Source organism: Nanorana parkeri, unplaced genomic scaffold (assembly GCF_000935625.1).
Source record: "Nanorana parkeri isolate BGI_ZX_2015 unplaced genomic scaffold, ASM93562v1 scaffold736, whole genome shotgun sequence".
In the NCBI taxonomy this organism is placed as follows: domain Eukaryota; kingdom Metazoa; phylum Chordata; class Amphibia; order Anura; family Dicroglossidae; genus Nanorana; species Nanorana parkeri.
The window spans coordinates 621000-642307 of NW_017307004.1; the positions used below are offsets into that span (position 1 = coordinate 621000).

The window sequence follows — 21308 nt, forward strand, 5'->3', positions numbered from 1 at the left end:
GGGGGGGGGGGCTTTATGGTTTTCTTGCACCGGGGCCCTGAGGGTTCTAGTTACGCCTCTGTGAGCAGCTCATCGGTCCCAAGAAGTAAAACAGACACAAGCTGTTGTCACGTTGAATACTCTCTGTAAAAGTCCTTCTGAATAGAGTGAGATCCGTTTATTTATATCACACAAAGGGAAGAAGTCGTGGCCCCAACTGCCAATCGCTTCCTCAATACATTTGCATAACACAAAGTCAGCCAATGAGATACATGTTTACACTTGAATAGACAATAGAAAGGGGAGTATATGCTCGTGCATGAGCAAAAGCAATGTACACAGTTTACAGCTGCTAGTGCATGAGAACGACGTGCACACTAGTTAAACCATGTGCAACAGAGTTCCCGCCAAAACACTACGCAAAGGAGTCAGCTTGCTTGACTATGAACGCCGCTCTGACCAGACTCACACACATACTCTCGCCGTTACCACTGGAGCTAATTCTATCCAGCATTGCTCAGTGAGCAATGCCCAATAGGATTATACTACAGGTTCCTGTGAATGTGAGCTTATCTGCAGGGACAACGCCATATTATTTCCAGTGCGTTGATCAGACGCACCAAAAAGTTAAGGGTGTATGTTCCTTTCATAAAGGCAGATATGTATCCAAATGATACCTCGTTCTCAAAGCAAATGCATCCACACCAAATTAATAAATCTGCGCATTACGCAGGTGCCCTCACTGGTGTCCATACACTCGCTAAGAGGACCCTGCTCCGCAATGCACATCAATCTCCCCCGGCCAACAGCCCTGCGCATAGCACATGGACCATTTGCCGGCGGAGACCTCTGCGCACAGCGATCGCTTCTCCCCATCCACAGGAAGATATCCACTCCAATGGGTTACACTCAGTGCTGATTAATCCCGGCCATGCTCCATAGAGCATAGCCCAGCAAACCTGACACTGAGAGATATGATGACAATATTCACATATACAATATACTAAAAACACATCCTAATAAAATTTCAGCAACAAGGGGCAGTGAGGGGTGAGGGTTTAAAGGATTACAATCCTGGCGTCTGCATTTAAATGTTAATGAAGGTAATGAGGGAAACACAATCCTCAAATTTCATTCCTAAATATTTTTATAAGGACAGATCACTGTGAAGGTGCTCAGAAAAATCTAGAATCAGTCATGTTGCCTGCTGCAATAAGATATCTAAAAAAAGGAAAACATTTAAAAAAATATTTTTTTGGTATGCTGTGTGAATAGGGATACACAACAAACGTATAGAGGGATTTTCTCAAATATGACTGCAAAAGTGGAAATGCACTTTAAAGGTCTGGAGCATCAGCAGCAAGTCTATTTCATTTTAGTGAAACTCAGCCCATCCAAACTGTCAGGGGACAGATGGATTTGCCTATGTGTAGGGCAAGCCAGATGCTCCAACGCATACTGTGCAGTGTCCACAGCAGCCCTGGACCTAGTGTAGTGAGCAGTGATATTGTTCAGGCATTGCTTGTAAATGATGCCTGAAGCTGGGCCTGGTCACCATTGTTATAAGAAAACTCTAAAAATCAGCACTGAGTCAGCTACCTCCACTACCCCTCCTTTCAGGAATAAAAGGGATCCTATTACCATCAGGAAATGCAGTTCTTACACAGCACTTCTTCAAAGTGCCATATTGTAGGCTCCATCTGAGAGGATAGCAGTAGATTGGTTAGTTTACCCTTGTATCGGGTATCTAATAGGGTGGCCACCCTATAAGTGGCCCCTTTCATAGGCATTTGAGCATAAAAGGCCCCATTCTCCACAAACTGCCTGCAGCAGAGCACCCCATAACTTCAATGTTGCTAACCTTAACAATCTCACCCCACTTAGGTTCACCTCCTAGGGTATGGGAGGGTTGAAATCACAGACAGGTACTCACTGATGGCACACAGCATGGCCAACATTGGGTTCAAGTGCATGGGGGTATAACAGATGAAGTGTTTGGCAGGCAGCTTATGTTGGCACTTGCATTTCTGCCAGATGAGCCATGGCCAGTTATGACATCCTAAGTGGCCACAAACCCTTCTGGCCTGACAAAGGATATCCTGGAAGTAAGGTTACTTCGTGATGAACTGCACAACACCAGGTTAAGGAAAATATGGCAAATACATGTGTGATTTTTCCCAGGAGAAGGGCAGCCAGCAGTTAGGTTTCTGGTTAAAGATGGCATTGGAATAGCCACCTCTCAGCCTGGGCGTGGAGAGCTGCTAACAGCTCTGACCCAGTGTGGTACCCCCAGGCAAACCAGCGGCAAACCAGCTACATCACAGGGTAGCAGTGTTTAGCCTGAGCTTCTGCATATACTCTGGGGTGGGAGAGACTTGGGGAGACTGCTGGTTGCAAGGAGTATAAGGCTAGTGAGAAGAAGTGGGTACAGGTGATTTGCTATTGATATCAGCACCACCAACTCCAATGGTGTGCCCTGTCCTACATCCTTCCCAGGTACCACAAGATTGACCCAGTTTGTCATGTCCCAGATAGCAAGAAATTGTGCTGCAAGTTTGAAAATGACTTGCTAAACTATTGCAGACTTGCCAAGCTTCACAATTTTGTTGCACAATTACATCAAGTCTGCATTGCAGGTCTCCAGACCAGCGAGCTTGCAGAGCTCTTGCTAAGACCTGCAGGACTCTTGCTGTAGACTTGCCAAGCAAATTTGCTACAAATTCAAAAAGTGTCAACTAGAACTTGTGCTGCGAGTGTTCTGCAAGTCTACAACTTGCCAGGAATATGTGCAACAAGTTAACAAAATTACAATTTCACCCCGCCACAAGTTTGTAGCAAGTTATCCTTGCTATCTGGGGTATTATGCAGCTGACAGTGTGGTCCAGTGAGGCACACATTACATTCCACATTCTGGTGGGAGGCAGGAAAGGCCTTCTGGGCAAATGGCAGCTGGGTACCTGCCACTGTGGTGTAGCACATAATCTTTCAAGGGAGCTGATTATACAAAGTGGAATGGGAGCAGCTGCAGGAGAGACACCCAACTGAATGGGTTACGCTCCTAGTGATCTTTTGCTAAGTCATGTATTTCCTTATGCATGTGGTACCCAAATGGCTGGTACTTTTACCACAGCTGACAAGCTGCAGGTAGAGGATACAGACCCCAACAGTGCTGTCAGCAGCAGATACATAAAAAATGGTCCACAATGCAGAACTCTATGAAACGGCCCTGGGAATAGCAGTGTTCTGTACCTTGTGGGGCAGTACTACCTGATGGATTAGGATGGCTACTTCCTCCAGTCCTCTACAAGCTGCCCCTGCTCCTGAACAAAATCCTCCCTCACTGCTGTTCTGCCTCTCCCTCAAATCTTTCCTCCCCTCCATGTGGTGGCACCTATAGATGGTCTGCCACAGTAGCGGACCTAATAACCAAAGGGCCCTGGTGCAAGATTTTATCTTGTGCCCCCCTCCCAAGACGGGGGGTGAGAGGGAGGCGCGGGAGCGAATCACACTGGCCCCACGGTTTAACGTAATCCAGCCCAGTTTTTCGGCAGTGGAATGTGTGACCGCCAATAGGTGAAGCATTCAAGCTTTCCCAGCTGTTCCAGGGCAGATCGGCATCGCAAATCGCATGTGCAGGAGAACCGATCTGCCCTGGAACAGCTGATCGGTCCTGAAATGTCACTTCTCTCCGACTGCGATCTCACATTCCACCGCACTCACAAAGTCGGATAGAAGTGACATTTCAGGAGCGATCAGCTGGAACAGCTGATCGGTGAAAAGGGCTGGCACATAACAAAGTCCCCATTATTGGCTACTGTAACCCTGATGAACACAGCTAATAGCGTAGGCAGTGCCTTATGGTTATAAGGAATTCTGTCTGGCAAATGTCCACATAAATTTGATGGGACTGCGAATTTCAAAACCATTGGATCTGCAATCCAAAAAATCTGAATGCCAAAAAAAAACACCACAAACATGACTTATCTAAAGTCTGAATTAAATTAATGTCCTTTGGGGAACCAAAAGGCTTTGATCCATTGTAGCCAGAATTTTTTTCACATTCTGCATTTCTTATAAGCAGGTTTGGACTTGGGGCTCAGCCTAAACTCTAAATGCTGACAATATCTGCACTCAGCAATCAGCACTGGGTAACAAACTACTAATAGAGCAGTCCTCAAGATCCATCCTCCAAGGAGAAATATCTTTCCACTGTAGGATCCTGTAGAAGGCTGTAGGACCTAAGACTAAAACCAGCTTTTTTTTTTAAAGTCAGTGACGTTGGCTTAGCTTGTATCAGCAGGTATTGAAGCTTCATGCACTGGGGTGCAATGCTCCAAAAATGATCTTTTCTCTTAATCACGTGACACTACGTCCCATCTTCAAATTCTTATCGAAAGTGGCATCCAGGTTACTGGATACTATCAATCTTCGCTGATGTCAAAAACGCCCAGTTACTTCATTAACTTGATGTCTCTAGAGCTCTTAAGACCTATATATTCTGTGAGAAACTGTCCCATTGGGTCCAGGACTGCATTGTGGATGGGGTTTATCTTCCCATGCCATGTGGCATTTTTGTTAAGTAAGCTTGTGGTATGCAGAGGGTTAAACACTGACCATACCCTTTTCCCCAGTTAGGATAAGCAGGTGGTGTGTGTTAGAGAGAGACTTCATGTAGGCTGTACTGCAACTGCCTGCAGGTCTATGCAGACAGAATTTATCATAACTAACGAGGAGGCTGATTGTTTTTGTTGTGTAATAAACTGGGCTGACCCAGACTCCTGCGTGATTTTGTGTTTGATGCAACAGTGATAAATAAACACAGATAGGAAGCCGTTAAAATGCCCTCTGGAGTCTGAAGTACCTCCTTGCAAGCTCTACTTTTGAAGTTGACTCTACAATCTGGTACAAGCTTCTTCATTCATTGAATAGTCTATTCTTGTTACCCTCTGATCCCAGGAAGGGTACCGATGCATCACTGCATGTTATAACACCATAGAACATCAAATTCATACAGCGTGTATAATGGGGTTAATGGTCCTGACTTCCTGAGAAACATCACTGTGCACTTGATGAGTGCCACTGTGGAAAGCCTTTGTGGCTTTAAGGCCTGGGATTATCAGGTCCTCCTACATTTTGTTCCTGAAGCCCTATCAGATTGATCCAAGACTTTGGGAGAAGGTCCCTGTCCTTCTCTTTGCCACTGTAAGCATATCTTCCTGTTTTAGCTAGTTATTTACCATATATATGGTATCTGGCAATAAGTAAGTTATTTTCAAATATTTACTATCTTTTTCTTTCCTGATGCCACAAATGGCAGCATAGACTCTCACCTGTGGCTTTCTATCTATTTATGTATCTATTATTATTATAGAGGATTTTAATAGTGCACAGTGCTTTACAAATTAAAGAGAGACAGTACAGTTACAAAACAATTCAATACAAGAAGATTGGAGGGCCCTGCTCGTGAAAGCTTACAATCTAAAGGGGGGGGCAAGTGATAAAATAGGTAATGCCAATGAGGGATGAGCTGATGATGTAGAAGTACATATTTTAGGTGGAGGCTGGATAGGCTTCTCTGAAAAGATGAGTTTGTGGGGATTGCCTATCTATCTATCTATCTATCTATCTATCTATCTATCTATCTATCTATCTATCCATCCATCCATCTACAGCAAAGCACACGTTGGTTATCTTATAGTTACAGGCTACTATGTATGCTGGCATGTATTGATGCAAGGAAAGAAAAATTTAAATAAGGACCAATCATGCTCCTGTGACGTTTCAATCATATACCAAATAAGACGAGTCCCTTAGCACAAGAACTTTTGCATCCTGGATGCAGCATAAAATGCTATCTGGTATGTTAAGTTAGGATTGCTGAGTGGTATTTCAAAACGTACAGCGCTAACCGTCCTTCAGAGGTGCATATAAGAACTCCGACGTTCAGGTCAGGATTTAACAAGTGCTAAAAAATTAATAATTAATAAAACATTCAGTGAAGGGGTGTGTCTCAAAATATTCAACGTGAATCGGTTGTGTGAACAAATAAAGGTCATAACACATCAAAACAGACAATATATAAACTTATCTACCTCTATTTATTTTCATCCAGTTTTATCCAATCTAACTTTTATCCATATTGTATTATTCTTAGTATTTCCATTAGCGCAAGTTTTTTGCAATTATTATAGGATTGCTGAGTGAATGCATTTGGCAGGCTGGAGGCACAGTGTAGTGTATCACTGTATTGCAGTATAAAATCTGTTCTGTACTATACTCAAAGACCATTTGTCACAGCCTTTTACCACTTTAGTTCTTACACCTGTATGCTACTATAAACTATATCATTTCTTACATTTCCGCTGTGGACCAATGATTCATCAATAATGCCATTACATGAGATAAGTAATATAAATATATACAGTGGGTATAGGAAAGAATCACCCCCTTTAAAATAATTACATGTTGTTGCTTTGCAGCCTGAAATGAAGACAGACACAGTTTTTGTTTTATCCAGCTGTATTTACTGTGCAACTTATAACACGCAAGTGAAATATATAACACCAACATGTCATGAAACAATTTAAAACAATCAAAAACAGAATCACTGAGTTAGAAAAAGGATCAACCACTCCTAAAAATGATTTGTAAACTCAATCAGGTGTAGCTAATCACCTTCTCAATGGCACACAAAGCCATTTTACTTTCAACTGTGGTCATTTTGATTAGCTCAGCATGAAAATAACTTTTCTGGAGCATTTCCTCTTAAGCAAACGATCAACTATGGGTGGCAAGGCACTGTCAAAAGATCTCTGGGATAAAGTTGTGGACAGGCTCAAGTCAGGAGATGAATACAAAAAAAATTCAAAGGCTTTATCAATTCCTAGAAGCACAGTGAAGCCTATTATTAAGAAGTGGAAGGTATTTGGCACAACACAGACCCTCCCTGGATCAGGACGTCACTCCAAACTGGATGAAAGAGGCAGGAGGAAACTGGTCAGAGAGGCTACCAAGAGGCCTACAGCAACTCTGAAGCAGTTGCAGGAATTTATGACAAAGAGTGGTCATTGTGTGCATGTGACAACAATATCCCAAATTCTCCACAAATGTGGCTTGTATGGGAGGTTTGCTAGAAAAAAGCCACTCCTCAAGAAAGGCCACATGCAGTCATGACTGATCAGTGGCGGAACTACCGCCGGTGCGGCCGGGGCCTCAGCCTGGGGGGGGCCCAGCACAGTTGCTGTGCAAATTTTTAAATGTCCCAGGAACATTTTATACTCACCTGTGTGCAGCTTCTGAGAAGATACGCTATTAGCGTAGTGGGAGCAATGCAAAATGCGCAGCTGGCTTCCCCGCTACGCTAATAGCGTATCTTCTCAGAAGCTGCACACAGCGCACCGGTTTAAATAGTTACCGGCATGCTCTATATGCATATTCTGACAGCCTGAGAGACGGGAGTCTGCGCTTGTCGGTCGTTCCAGGGATCAGGTGAGTATCAAAGGGTTATTAAACCCTCCGGCTTTTTTGCATATATAAGGCTAGCAAGCAGTAGATATATGCAAAAAGATAAGGAAAAAAAAACGCTTTAACAGCGCTTTAAACTTACCCCGTCTTTGCCGCGCACGCCCCTCCGAAAATCCGAAACTGCTCGGGCGGCCGCAAAGCATCTTGGTGCGGGCGCATGCGCAGTTCGGATTTTCGGCCGGGAGATGAGGAGAGACACGAGGTAAGTCTATGGACGCGTGCACCCGCATGCAGACAGCGTGGGACAGGAAGTGCCAGCAAGGACAGAGGAGTCAGCGCTGGATCGGGGACTCGCAGCAGCGCTGGAGGGACAGCCGAAAACATCAGGAAAGAAGAAGAAGATCTGATTAGGAGACATCAGTTAAGGTAAGTGCTGACATTTACATTGGGGGAGGGGGGAAACAAATTGACTTTAATGTCACTTTAACCACTTCCGGGCCGCAGTACGTCTATAGACGGCGGCCCACAGAAGTGGTTAAAACAAGAACACGGCTGATTGCTGTGTACCTTACAATCGATCTGGTGTCTGAACAGCCGCCGGATCGTTTGTACCGTGTGGCGCCCCCCCACCCGCAGCGGCCACTGGGTCGGTGGGTCTCCTTGCAATGATCAGAGAGAGATTCAGCAGCTTCCAGCAGCTGATCTTTCCTCCGATCACTGGACCCGGAAGTGCTGTCTATTACATCAATTCCGGTGTCACTGTACACAGTCTCCGGCTCTTAGAGCCAGGACAAGAAGCTGGGAAAGCAGATATCGGCTTTCTCAGCTTGTTTGGGGTCTCTAGGTGACATTAGGGGTCTAAAAGACCCCTGATGCCTCCATAAAGAGGACCCGTCACACCCTATCTGCTATTACACAGGGTGCTTGTTAGCCCCCTATGTAATACCAATAGGTTAGTGTAGATGCAAATTTTTCTGGCGATATAGCAACGCATCCCTGCTTTCTTTCCTCCCTCCCCACTGGGCGCTGCTCTGTGTCCCAGCGGGGAGGATATAAAGTGAATACCCTCTGAGCGCTGCGGGAGGAGAGCGCTGTGTTTGTGTTTTTTTTTTGGGGGGGCCCAAAAAAAATCTTGAACCAGGGCCCTTTGTTCCTTAGGTCCACCACTGCGACTGGACTTTGCCAAAACGCACCTTGAAGATTCTGAGGCCACATGGAAAAAGGTGTTATGACTAGATGAGACTAAAATTTAATTGATTGGGCTCAACACCAAACTATATGTCTGGTGGAAATCCAATACAGCTCACCATCCAAATAACACCATTCCTACAGTAAAGCATGGAGGAGATAATATCCTGTTATGGTGGTGTTTCTCTGCAGCAGGGACTGGAGCACTTGTCAGGATAGAAAGAAAAATAGATGGGGCAAAATACTGTTACATTCTTGAGGAAAATCTTCTGCCCTCTGCCAGAAAGTTGTCAATGGGCAGAAGGCTTACCTTCCAAAATGGCAATGACCCAAAGCAAAATTACCTCACAGTGGTTGAAGGAGAAAAAGGTGAATGTCCTTGCATGGCCTAGTCAGAGCCCAGACTTTAAACCCTATAGAAAATGTATGAAGATGTATGAATGACTTGAAGACTGCAGTCCACAAACGATCACCATCAAATTTAACAGAACTAGAAGTCTAGATGTACAGTTAGTAGAGACATGTTCCAACAGACTAAAGGCTGTAATTAAAGCAAAAGGTGGTTCAACAAACTACTGACACAAGGGGGTGATCCTTTTTCCAACTCATTGATTCTGTTTTTGAATTTGTTTAATTTTTTATGACATGTTGGTGTTATATCTTTCACTTGGATGTTATTAGTTGCACTGAGTAAATACAGTTGTGTCTGTCTTCATTTCAGGCTGCAAAGCAACAAAGACCAGTGTTAGTTTTAAAAAGTTTACCTGTGGATAAGAAAATTACTCCTGATCTGCTCATGTAATAGAGAACAAGTCCCAACTGAATTGGTTATATATGCAGCCAGAGAGATGCAGGGCATGTGGAAGAGCAAGAGCACACTTCACATGTCCAAAGTATATGAATTATTTTTTTGAGGCGAGTGTGCTAGGCAAACACAACTGGTTAAAATGCTCAATGACTGAACAGGATAACAAAATAGTTTAAACAACTTTACTTCATATTACAGGGAAGTAAAAACCTCACCTTAATCGCTCCACTTCTGCATCATCTACGAGGAAATCTCTTTTCTGTACCAGCTTCTGGATCTTCTGAATAAGTTCATCTTCTCTTTTCTTCTGCTGACTTGTTTTGTCTTTCTCTACAAAAGGATATCAGAGTAATCAAATAAATAAACGAAATGAACTTTGCAGCCTTCCTCTCACCATTCTATCAGCACTACAACCCCTCCACTCTCACTACTCACTAGTCTGCCAGCATTCAAACCCCTCACCTGAATTGTGCAGGCACTACATCCTTGGCTCTCGCTATTCTGTGACCACTGCACCTTCCCAACCTGCTCATGATACTCTGCCAGAAATAACCCTCTCACTACTGCTGTGCCTGTACACACCCAATCCCCGCAGGCTCTCTTCACTGCCACCAACCCAGCTGCCACTAACCCATCACCCCTTTGACTGTTCTGGAATCGATACACTTTTCATGGTAAATTTTAAAAACAGATCCCTAGAAAAGCTGCTAAATAAACAGTTTTTGGTTGATTTTTACCCATTAAAGCATTTGTAATTTTGTGCAGCTAAATTTGTGACTGACAAAACTTAAACTTTCTAATGGCACAAAGAATCAGATTCCCAAAATATACTTCCAGGATTTCCATTCTCTCTAAAATGAATTGTAGAGCAGGCTAGCAGTTCTTTTATACTGCAATGCTGGATAGTGAAGCGAGAAGTAAGAGTACCCAACAGAGGAGGAGCAGCAGCCATGTCCCTGGAGACCAACAGTGAGAAGAGGATATAGATTGGCTACTGTTGCAGACTAGGTAGAAGAGCTTCAGTGGCAAGGAAATACAGGACAGCGCTACAAGAAGAGGATCACCAAGGAGGTGCAGGCTTGAGAGGTAGGCCCAAAGCTTGGTGGGCTGCCTTTCACTTAACTTCACTTAGAAACTGCAGCCCCCTTCCTGATTTTTCATTGTTTTGCACGTTTGTCACACTTTAATGTTTCAGATCATCAAACAAATGTAAATATTAGTCAATGATAACACAAGTAAACACAACATGCAGTTTTTAAAGGAATTTCCGTGTTTGCGGATGACACCAAAATTGGAGGGTAATAGACACGGACTTAGACACTATAACATTACAGGAGGACCTGGATAAAATAGGGGAGTGGGCATTAATGTGACAGATGAGGTTTAATGTCGATAAATGCAAAGTAATGCACTTTGGAATTAAAAATAAACAAATGGGTTATACAATGATGGGTATGCCGCTAGGGAAGTCAGAAATGGAGAAGGATTTGGGGGTCATTGTAGACCACAAACTGAAAGGTAGCTTGCAGTGCCAGGCTGCTGTAAACAAAGCTAGCAGGGTTTTGTCCTGATTTAAAAAGGGGATGTATTGCAGGCAGGGGCGTAACTAGAAATCACAGGGCCCCATAGCAAAATCTTGTATGGGGCCCTGTGATTTCTAGTTACTCCCACTTGATAACCCAAACAGCCCACCTGAGGCTGACCCCGCAGAGCCCACCATAGACTCCCTATGTTGGGCTCTGCAGGGTCTCAGGTGGGCGGTCAAGCTCTCTTACCTGTCAGCCCCGATCCTCTGTCCGCCTCCTTCTCCTCCCTGATCATCTCCTCCCGCCTCCTCGATCGCCGGGCCCCGCCTCCTCCATCGCTGCCGATGACGGGCCCAGCCACCTCCTCCGAAGCTGCTGGTTGTCACCGGATCAGCAGCGGCTGTGAGAAGGAACGGAGCGTTCCCCCTCACAGCCAGCAGCCTGGCTGTCCGAGTCAGATGTCAGATGCCATAGCGACCCAGGCGGCCCGCACGGCATCAGGGAGATGTCCTGGTCGGGCCCCACCGTGCCACGGGCCCCATAGCGGCCGCCTGGGTCGCTATGGTGATTGTTACGCCACTGATTGCAGGGATAAGTCTATAATTTTGCCACTTTATAGATCATTGGTTCGACCTCATCTGGAGTACGCAGTCCAGTTCTGGTCACCAGTACTAAGAAAAGATGTCCTTGAGTTGGAAAAAGTCCAGCGGAGGGCAACCAAACTAATCAGGGGTATGGAGGACCAGAGCTACGAGACAAGGCTACTAAATTTAAACTTTAAAATGTTCACATTGGAGGTGAGGAGATTAAGCGGGGATATGATCTCCATGTACAAAATGTTCAATGGTGGTAGCAACATTAGCGATAAACTGTTTAAAATTAACTCCATTACAAAAACTAGAGGCCACCACCTAAAATTGGTGGAAAGAAAATTCCAGCACAAGGGGCGAAGGGGGTTCTTCACAGTAAGATCAGTTAGGGTCTGGAACTCACTGCCACAGGCGGTGATTTCAGCAAATAATGTGGAATTGTTCAAGAAACTTTTGGACGATTTCTTAAGGGACCGTAATATACAGGGGTACGGGTACTCCTAGAATGAGATCCTAATAGGTTGGACTTGATGGACTAATGTCTTTATTCAACCTCAAATACTATGTAACTATGTAACTATGTAACATGCAATTTTTAAAGGAAGGTTTTTATTATTAAGGAAAACAAAATACAAAAAGTTATATATCCAATTCTGTATACCTGGCTTTATATTATAAACTTTATAATATAAAGCCAGGTATACAGAATTGGATATATAGCTGTGCCACACTATACAGTGTTCTGGAGTCTGGACATGTGCTCATCTATTTTCCCCACTATGGGGATTAAAGCCTTAGTTAGCAATGGCAGGGTCTAAATATTAATTTAATTTCATTATTCAATGTCTTTTTTTATATTATAAACTTTATAATATAAAAAAGACATTGAATAAACTATAACATTTATAATATAAAGCCAGGTATACAGAATTGGATATAGCTGTGCCACACTATACAGTGTTCTGGAGTCTGGACATGTGTGCATCTATTTTCCCCACTATGGGGATACAAGACTTAGTTAGCAATGGCATGATCTAAATATTCATTTCATTTCATAATTCAATGTCTTTTTTTATATTATAAACTTTATAATATAAAAAAGACATTGAATAATGAAATGAATATTTAGATCATGCCATTGCTAACTAAGGCTTGTATCCCCATAGTGGGGAAAATAGATGAGCACGTGTCCAGACTCCAGAACACTGTTTTGTATAGTGTGGCACAGCTATATCCAATTCTGTATACCTGGCTTTATAATATAAAAGAAAAAGACATTAAATAATGAAATTAATATTCAGATCATGCCATTGCTAACTAAGGCTTGTATCGCCATTGTGGGAAAAATAGATGAGCACATGTCCAGACTCCAGAACACTGTAGAGTGTGGCACAGCTATATCCAATTCTGTATACCTGGCACATTTAAACAAATACAAAAGATATTGATATACAGCTCAAGGAATGACTTGCAATGTTATATTAATAATACAGCATGGTCAAAGATGAATGAATCCTTCATTGATATAATCACTATTCAGCAATGGAATTTTTTTTAATTGTATTTATTCATGCTGTATTTACTCAGCTATGAATCCATGGCTGCAATCCATACTTTTGCACCTGCAAGTTGCAATATCACAGGCAAAACCTCTGATTTTGCTCCAATTATAACTCCACCAAGTTTTTCCAAAAGTAAAAAAAATAATCTTAAACTTACATTTAGGCCTCATTCACATGACTAACAGCCATGCTGCGTACTGCGGGTGTCCCTGCTCGGACGCAGACAGGATCCATCCGCAGCACGTATCTGTACGGGCCGGCTGTCAGAACGGCGGAGCTTGAGCAATAATTTAAGGGCCATCAATCACTGTTAACACTAAACTGATGAGCAATAAAAGCTTTTAAAGCGTCGCCTATGGCCAATTTGGGCTATGGTCGTTTTTTGCAATTTTGCAGGCACGCACATTCTTAAAGCTTGACATGTTTGGTGTTTGTTTACCCGATGTGACCCCATCTTTTATATTTTACCATAAAATTGGATAATAATAAATGTTCCATTACATAACATATGGAAAACAGTTTTTTCTGTCAAATTTTTCAGTATTTTTTCGTTATACAGTAAAAAAAATAAAAAATACCACCAAAAGAGAGCTCTATCTGTCCCCAAGAAATTGTATAAAAATCATTTCAGTACAGTGTTGTATGACAGAGTAAATGTCAGTCAAAGAACCGCAGCGCTGAATACTGAAAAATGGCCGGGACAGGAAGGGGGTTTAACACCCTAGCCAAGTGGTTAAATAAAAAGTGGATAGTACTTTCTGCTAGTTCTAATAATCATAGTTTTCTATTTTCTGTTTTTTTAACCAAGGTGGAGTGCATTATATTTGGGAGCCTTTCAGAGACATCAGCAGAATGTCAGTAGTGTGGAACTATTTTAAAATTAACGAGAACAATGTACGCATGGCAGAATGCAAACTTTGCCCTGCAAAAATATCCAGAGGTGGAACAAAGTTAAGTTCTTTCAATACCAGTAATCTGATAAAGCATTTGAAAATTAAGCACAAAGCTGAATATGGCGAATTTGCTGCTAGCAATAGCAATACTAGCAGTAGCACTGCAGAAAACCTTTTCCAGAAGAGATAAAATGGCAAACCAGAGAGCTGTGAAAATAACCGAAGCGCTTAGCCAATTCATTGTTCTGGATGATCAACCACTTTCATTAGTCGACAATACGGGTTTTCATCGATTTCTCAATGTTTTAGAGCCAAGGTATGAGATTCCCAGTCGCCGGTACATTACAAATGTTAGCTTGCCGCAGATACACAATGCACAATGCAGTTAAGAAGCACATTTCCAGCATGTTGCAGAAGGAGATGAAGGCAATTAGTGTCACCACTGACATTTGGAGCAGTAGTGTGAGCCCACTGTCTCTCATCAGCCTAACAGCACAGTGGATAGATGGATTTCACTCTGCAGCAAGTGATGCTCCACGCAAAAAAAATTCAGGGCTCTCACAACGGTCAACAATAGCAATAATGCTAGAAGAAAACGTGTGTTCACGTTGTGGTCCCCGACAATGCCAAAAACATGATCAAAGGCATGGAAGATGCTGGACTTCCCAGTATTTCCAGTGTGGCACATACACTGCAGCTGGCTGTCTCTGAGGGCCTGCTATCACAGCGCAGCATTGCAGAAGCCGTGGTAGTCGGGCGCAGAATAATCGGCCACTTCAAACATTCCAACTTGGCATATTCTCGGCTACGGGACATCCAGATCCAGCTCGGTCAGCCAGTTAAAAGGCTCCAACAAGACATGCCGACTCGTTGGAACAGCACATTCTACATGTTGCAGTCTCTGATTGAGCAGAAACGGGCCTTTGGAGTCTATGCATCAGAATATGAGCTCCCTGTAACTATTACCGCAAACCAGTGGAATCTAATGGAGAAGGTGCTGAACATCTTGGCTCCCTTTGAAGAGCTGACTTGTCAAATGAGTTCGTCTGACGCTTTTGCCTCAGATGTTATTCCATCTGTCACTGTGGTACAGAAAGTTCTATCGAACATGGCTGAGGAGGACCAAGTTATCAAAATGATGAGGAGCACTTTACTTGCCGCTTTGTAGAGGCGCTTAACTGGCAGAGCAAAACCCTCTTTATGGCATAGCAACTTCACTTGATCCAAGGTAAGTTTAATTTTTAGCTACTGTATTCAATTAATTATAATTAATAACATAAGCATTCATTTTCCCATAACGAAATAGAAAAACTAAAATGTTAGGGAGTTATTATAATTTTTAACTTTAATTGTTTTTATTTAAAAGTGCTTTGATTTGTCTATTTTTCTTAATGCACAGGAAGAACAGTATCCTTAATTATATATAATTCATCAATGTTGTTTTGCTTTGTTCTTTCAAGGTATAAGGAGCAATTATTTTCTAATGCAGAGAATGCCAGGCATATGAAAGAAATGATCAGCTATCTTGGACTACATAGCCACTAATTCCACACCAGACATTTCCCCAGTAATGCTTTGGGAAGCCCACAAGGCGGTAATTAGAGGAAAATGCATAGGGCTATCCTTTAAATTCAAACGAGAACGATTACAGAAACAAAAAATCCTAGAAGTCGCTTTCACTATGGCTTCGGCAGATTTTTCCCTCTCCCCTTCTCCTGCTAACTGCCGTCGACTTGAGGGGGCATGTCGAGACTTGAACCTGTTATTAACATACAAAACTGACAACATACTGCGTAACACAAAACATCATTTTTATTTGCATGCTAATAAACCTGAAACAATGTTAGCAACTTGTCTCCGTAATCTAGACCCAACGAGACGTCCATTGACCTTATGGACCTCCCAAGGTTCCTTGACCAATAATCCATCCAAAATTGTTAATGAATTTGGAAAACACTTAGAACAACTCTATACTCCAGACCACCCCTTCTCAAAAAGAATCTGCAGACAATCTGTTCTCCTCCCTTTCCTTCCACAGATTCCAGATGACATCAAGCAACTCCTTGAAGATCCTATTACAGATTCAGAGGTTTTTTCCGCCATAAAATCCCTCAAAACTCACAAGCAGGCGGGTCTCAGGGGGTTTTCCTGATCTTTGTTATAGACAAAGATTTCTGACCTCCTAGCTCCGATCTTGGTTTCTACTCTTAGGGGTCTATTCACTAAGCTGCCGAGGGCAGCCGAGTGAATGACTGATCTGATTCCATGTGTACTATTTGGCCACCCAGCTGATATTAATCCATAATTCGCTTCTCCCCCAGGTGGGAAACGCCTATACGGCAACTGAAGCGACTATACTTACTTCTATTGAATCTCTCCAAAATGTTATTTACAGGGGCGTCTCTGGCTAACGTTCAGGTACTGCACCAGAGGTACATCGAATTTTAGGGAACGTGTAAACTCTAGGTTTAGGGGATAGTTTAGTGGCTAAGAGGGTACCAATTTTGTCTTTATGGACATAGTATTTGTTATCTGACCATCGAATACTTTTTTCAGCTTTAGTAGTTAGTAACAAGTTCAATTCCAATTCTAATCTAGTTTTATCCAGGGATTTCAAAAGATCTAATGACGGAGTCTGCTTATGAGCCCGAGATAAACTTTGAAGTTCCGTGTCCAGTTCATTTATGCGTCTGGTTGCCCTCTTCTTTATTCTGGTAGCCAATTCCATTAGTCGGCCTCAAATTGTCGCCTTATGGGCCGCCCATACAATAGTAGGGGACATATCAGGTGTGGCATTGATAACAAAATAGTATTCCAAGTGTGAATGGACCTCACCCTGTACTGCAGCCTCCCCCAACAGAGATTTGTTCAAACGCCAACAAAAAGGTTTAGCAGCTAGTGATAGTGTAGTGAGTCCCATCAACACCAAAGAGTGGTCTGACCATGCCGTCTCCCTAATGGTGGAGGAGGCAACCAGAGGCACAAGAGAAGCGGAGACAAAGAAGTGATCTATCCTAGCATAACTATGATGTGCTGAGGAAAAATGCGTGTAGTCTTTCACCGCAGGGTTCATTTCCCTCCATATGTCTATTAGAGAATGAGAATACAGCAGTTTTGCAAGGCGCGTACCAGCCTTCTGATCCTCCATGATTGTACCCTGTAACCCAGACTAATACCTAGGAGTTCTAGTTTACCTTGCTGATTCTATTTGTACACTGTACGATGATGCTAATCTTACATTGTCTTTCTGTAATGAGACTGTAATCTTCCTTTTGTACTGAGACTGTAATATCATTCCCTTCCCCCCTTTTTTTTGGTTTCTTTGTTTCTATGTCACTGGGTAATGATAAAAAGCATCTTTAAAAAAAAGAAAAAAAAAGTTGGATTTATTCCACTTCGTCAGGCCACTGACGGTATATGCAGAGCAACTCTCCTCTCCCATCTAGCACGCACTCGGGGTACCCCCTCTATGTTCCGTTCTTTGGATGTAGAAAACTTTTGATTCCCTTTTGTGACCTTATCTTTTTTCCATATTAGAACGCTGGGGATTTGGTCCCTCATTTTGTAAGTGGATCTCTTCCCTCTACTGTTATCCTACTGCTAGCACATTATGCCAGATTTAAATCCTCCCCCTTTCCTATAAATAGAGGAACTAGACAGGGATGCCCTCTTTCCCCACTACTATTCACAATAGCCATCGAACCTCTTGCTCTGCAGATTCATAATCATTCTGGTATCTCTTGAATTCTTGTACCTGGCCACCACCATAAGTTGAATCTGTTCGCAGATGATATCCTCCTCTCCTTATCTCAACCTCTTATTCACCACCTAACCTCTTCACAGTTCTCTCTTTCTTTAATACCTTGTCGGGACCCTCTGTGACTTTAGCTAAATCTAAAGCCCTTAATATTTTGCTCCCGACGTCAATTGTCCAACAATTACAATCATCTTTTTCTTTCCCGTGGGCTTACTCCGCACTGCCTTACCTGGGTGTTCACCTTACTTCTTCCTATGAATCGTTGTATTCGGCTAATCATCCTCCACTATTTACACACATACGCTCTCTTCTCTCTACCTGGTCTCATTTCCCCCTTTCTTTACTAGGATGTATAGCGGCCATTAAAATGACCTTTCTTCCAAAACTGTTCTATTTCTTTAGAGTCCTCCCTCTTCCACTCCCCTCCCATGTGCATTTTACAAAGACAAGTGATGCACTTCATTTGGGCAGGTCACAAACCACATATCCCTAGACATACTATGTTTTTTTCCTAGACTTTCGGGAGGTTCAGGGGTTCCTAACCTATGTCAATATTACCGAGCAGCACAGATTGCCCCTCTTACTAAATATCATGCCACTACTGAGGTTCCCTTGTGGCTTTCTCTTGTTTCTCTCGATGGTCCTCTAAGAACATAACACAAATTTATACTCTCCTCGACCCCAAAAGGTATTGTACCTTTCTCCTCTACAGGCTAAACATAACCTTATGATCGCTGACATCTTCCGCTAAGTCGTAACTTTTTAACTTCAGTGCTAGGCCCTAATCCCATTTGGACTCCTCTCACTCCATTTGAACATATTTGCTTAGACTCTCCGAATGCTAGGGGGGGTAATCTCTCTACTCTACACTTCCCTTCTACCCACCCTACCCACTCCTACATGTCTCAATGAACACATGATCTTGGTATAACATTGGATGCAGATCAATGGCTACAAATTTGGGCCACGATCAGGACCTCCTCTCAATGCGTGGCGGCAGTGGAAACCAACTATAAGGTTTTATTACCCTGGTACTATGTTCCCTCTAGACTTGCCCGCATCTTCTCCTCTACATCCCCTAATTCCTTTCACTACTGCAATGACCTGGGAACTATGCTTCACATTTGGTGGACATACCCGATTGCACAACATTTTTGGCACAAAAGTTTTGCTTTTATTCGATCCCTCATCCAACATTCCCCCCGGTTCCAACCAGCAGTAGCCATAAAACCCAATTTACTTTAATGGCACATGTTCTCATCGAGGCTAAGCAAACAATTGCCAAAGCCTGGTTATACCCCTCTCTACACTTTCCTGAAACTAAATCTCGTCTACACACAGTATTTGTGTACGAAAAATTGTCAGCTAAACTTCACAATACTATGCACAAATTTGGACCCCTAGATCAGAAAATGTCTTCCGCCTCAGTTTGATGCTGGCCTAATAACGACCTGAGGAATTGTCTCTTTCCTGGATACATACATCAATGTGACTTCATGACGATATTGCTTCTTGGGAACTGGTTCTTTCTCCCCTTTCCCTATTTGTTCTTTTCCCTTCTCCTTTCCTCTTCCCGCTTTTCCTATTTTCTCTATTTTCCTCTCCCTTCTTTTTATCTTTCAATCCGATAACAGTGATTTATTTTCTTTAAAACCTGGAACTTTGTTTGCTCTCTATGTTTGGAGAAGATCAATATGCTATTTATATTTGACTCTATGATCTCTGTCCTGTCTATAGCCTGATGATTGTTACTTTTTCCTTGGAAGTATTACATCACTAACCCGATCAGATTGTATTCCTTTTACTCCAATTCCACTATTATAATATATCTTGTTGTACAACGGATTCTGTACTTTTGTACATTTTTAATAAAAATGTATTGAATGAAAAATAATTATTTGTGTTAAGGATTATGCATCCTGAGAGACTGTAATTAAGTCATTTTCTAAAGTAACACTGTCACAAGGGAAGTAAGAGGCTTCCATTGCTGGCCTCCTGGAAAAATTGCTAGTTGCCTGGTTTTGTCTTTTTAGACACAGACATAGAAAAAGCAATGCTGTAAATGAGTGACAGAAATGTGTCAGAATTAGTATACCTTTTCCAGGCCAAACACTTAGAAAGCACTGAAGTCAAAGCTTCAGAATGACAGCTAGAAAAAAGCACTCTCAAACTGAGAGTTCAGCATTGGCAGCCTCCATGCACCTTACAAGCCAGAGTTCAGTTAAGCCACTCCACTGAAGGTGCAATTTCACCATGCTCACAGTTTGCAGATTTACCTCTCTCTTTGTACCCCAGGTCTTTTAATATCCTAGTAACGTCCCTGATTTCATAGTTTACATTTTATGGCAAATGTTAGCACTTACCAGGAACATCTACTGAGGTCTGCAAATCTTGTTTCAGGCTCATAATTTCTTTGCACAGCTGAATGTCGTCAATCCTATAAGAAAACAAAATAAGATACTGACCATTTAGTAGGATAACTCCTTCAGATGCAAGAATAGTACAGGGATACACTCCTCAAGGATGCAAAGATTGTAAAAGTGAGATGCTGCATCCATTACCACCTTATATTTTTCTTGCAAGTAGGAAATATATTGTTTGTGCATGTTTAAAGCAATGCACTGCAACCCTTCTCATTTCTGTACAGTGCCAAGCAGTGCCTGGAAAAGGTACTCTGGCACTCAAGGTGCCCCCCTCCCCAAGCTCCTCAGTTTGGCACTACTAAAACTAAAATGAAATTAAATGGTAAAAAAGAAGCTAAGGGAAGGGAATGGAGAAGTTAAGAATATAAAAAAGGGTTAACTACAATTTTTTGGTCGTAATTTTGAATTAAAGTTTTAATTTGTGCACGTGGTGGCGATACTTGACATGTGTAGTGCAATCGTTGCTTTCGTATGTGTGTGCACCCGACTTGTTTTTCCGTTAGAATGTGCACGTTCATGGGGACTTTAATTTATTTTTGATATTTTTTTATTTTATCAAACTTTTTTTTTTTTTACTTAACTTCATTGTTATCACTTGGGGGGGCTTACAAGTCCACTATGTGATAGCACATTGGAGATGACAGGTTCTTTTTAAGGTGACATTAGGGGTCTATTAGACCTTTCCACTTCAATAGCTTTAGCTGGGGAATTACAGCTGCTTGCTGAGGCAGCTGAATGTAAACACAGCAGGCACTGGCTAGGGGCAATAACCAGCCTGCTATTGGCTATTTTAAATTGCAGTAGCCATTAGCAGGCTGGCTATTTTACCCATTTACCCATCCACTACCTGACTGTCAATCAGCAGAGGAAAGAACTTATGATAAAGTTCTCCTTCAGGTTCACCCACCCACTCCTCTGCTGATTGACAGTCAGTATGTGGGTGGGTAAAATAGTCAGCCTGCTAATGGATCCTGCTATTTAAAATAGCCAATAGCAGGCTGGTTCTACTCCTAGCCACTGCCTGCTGTGTTCACATTCAGCTGCAACAGCAAGCAGCTGTCATTCCCGAGCTAAAGCTATTTAAGTGGAAAGATCTAATAAACCCTAAATGTCACCCT

At 42.5% G+C, this 21308-nt stretch overlaps 1 protein-coding gene across 1 annotated transcript in view; it reads right to left on the minus strand.

The window, feature by feature from the left end:
- The window catches only part of CUNH16orf45 (chromosome unknown C16orf45 homolog), a 206589-nt gene that overhangs the window by 53829 nt on the left and 131452 nt on the right, over window positions 1-21308 (minus strand). The window contains exons 3-4 of the mRNA XM_018564213.1: window positions 20131-20204; window positions 9655-9769 (exon numbers count right to left, since the gene is read on the minus strand). Of these exons, the coding sequence (XP_018419715.1) occupies window positions 9655-9769; window positions 20131-20204 (189 nt within the window). The remainder of the gene's footprint in view (window positions 1-9654; window positions 9770-20130; window positions 20205-21308) is intronic.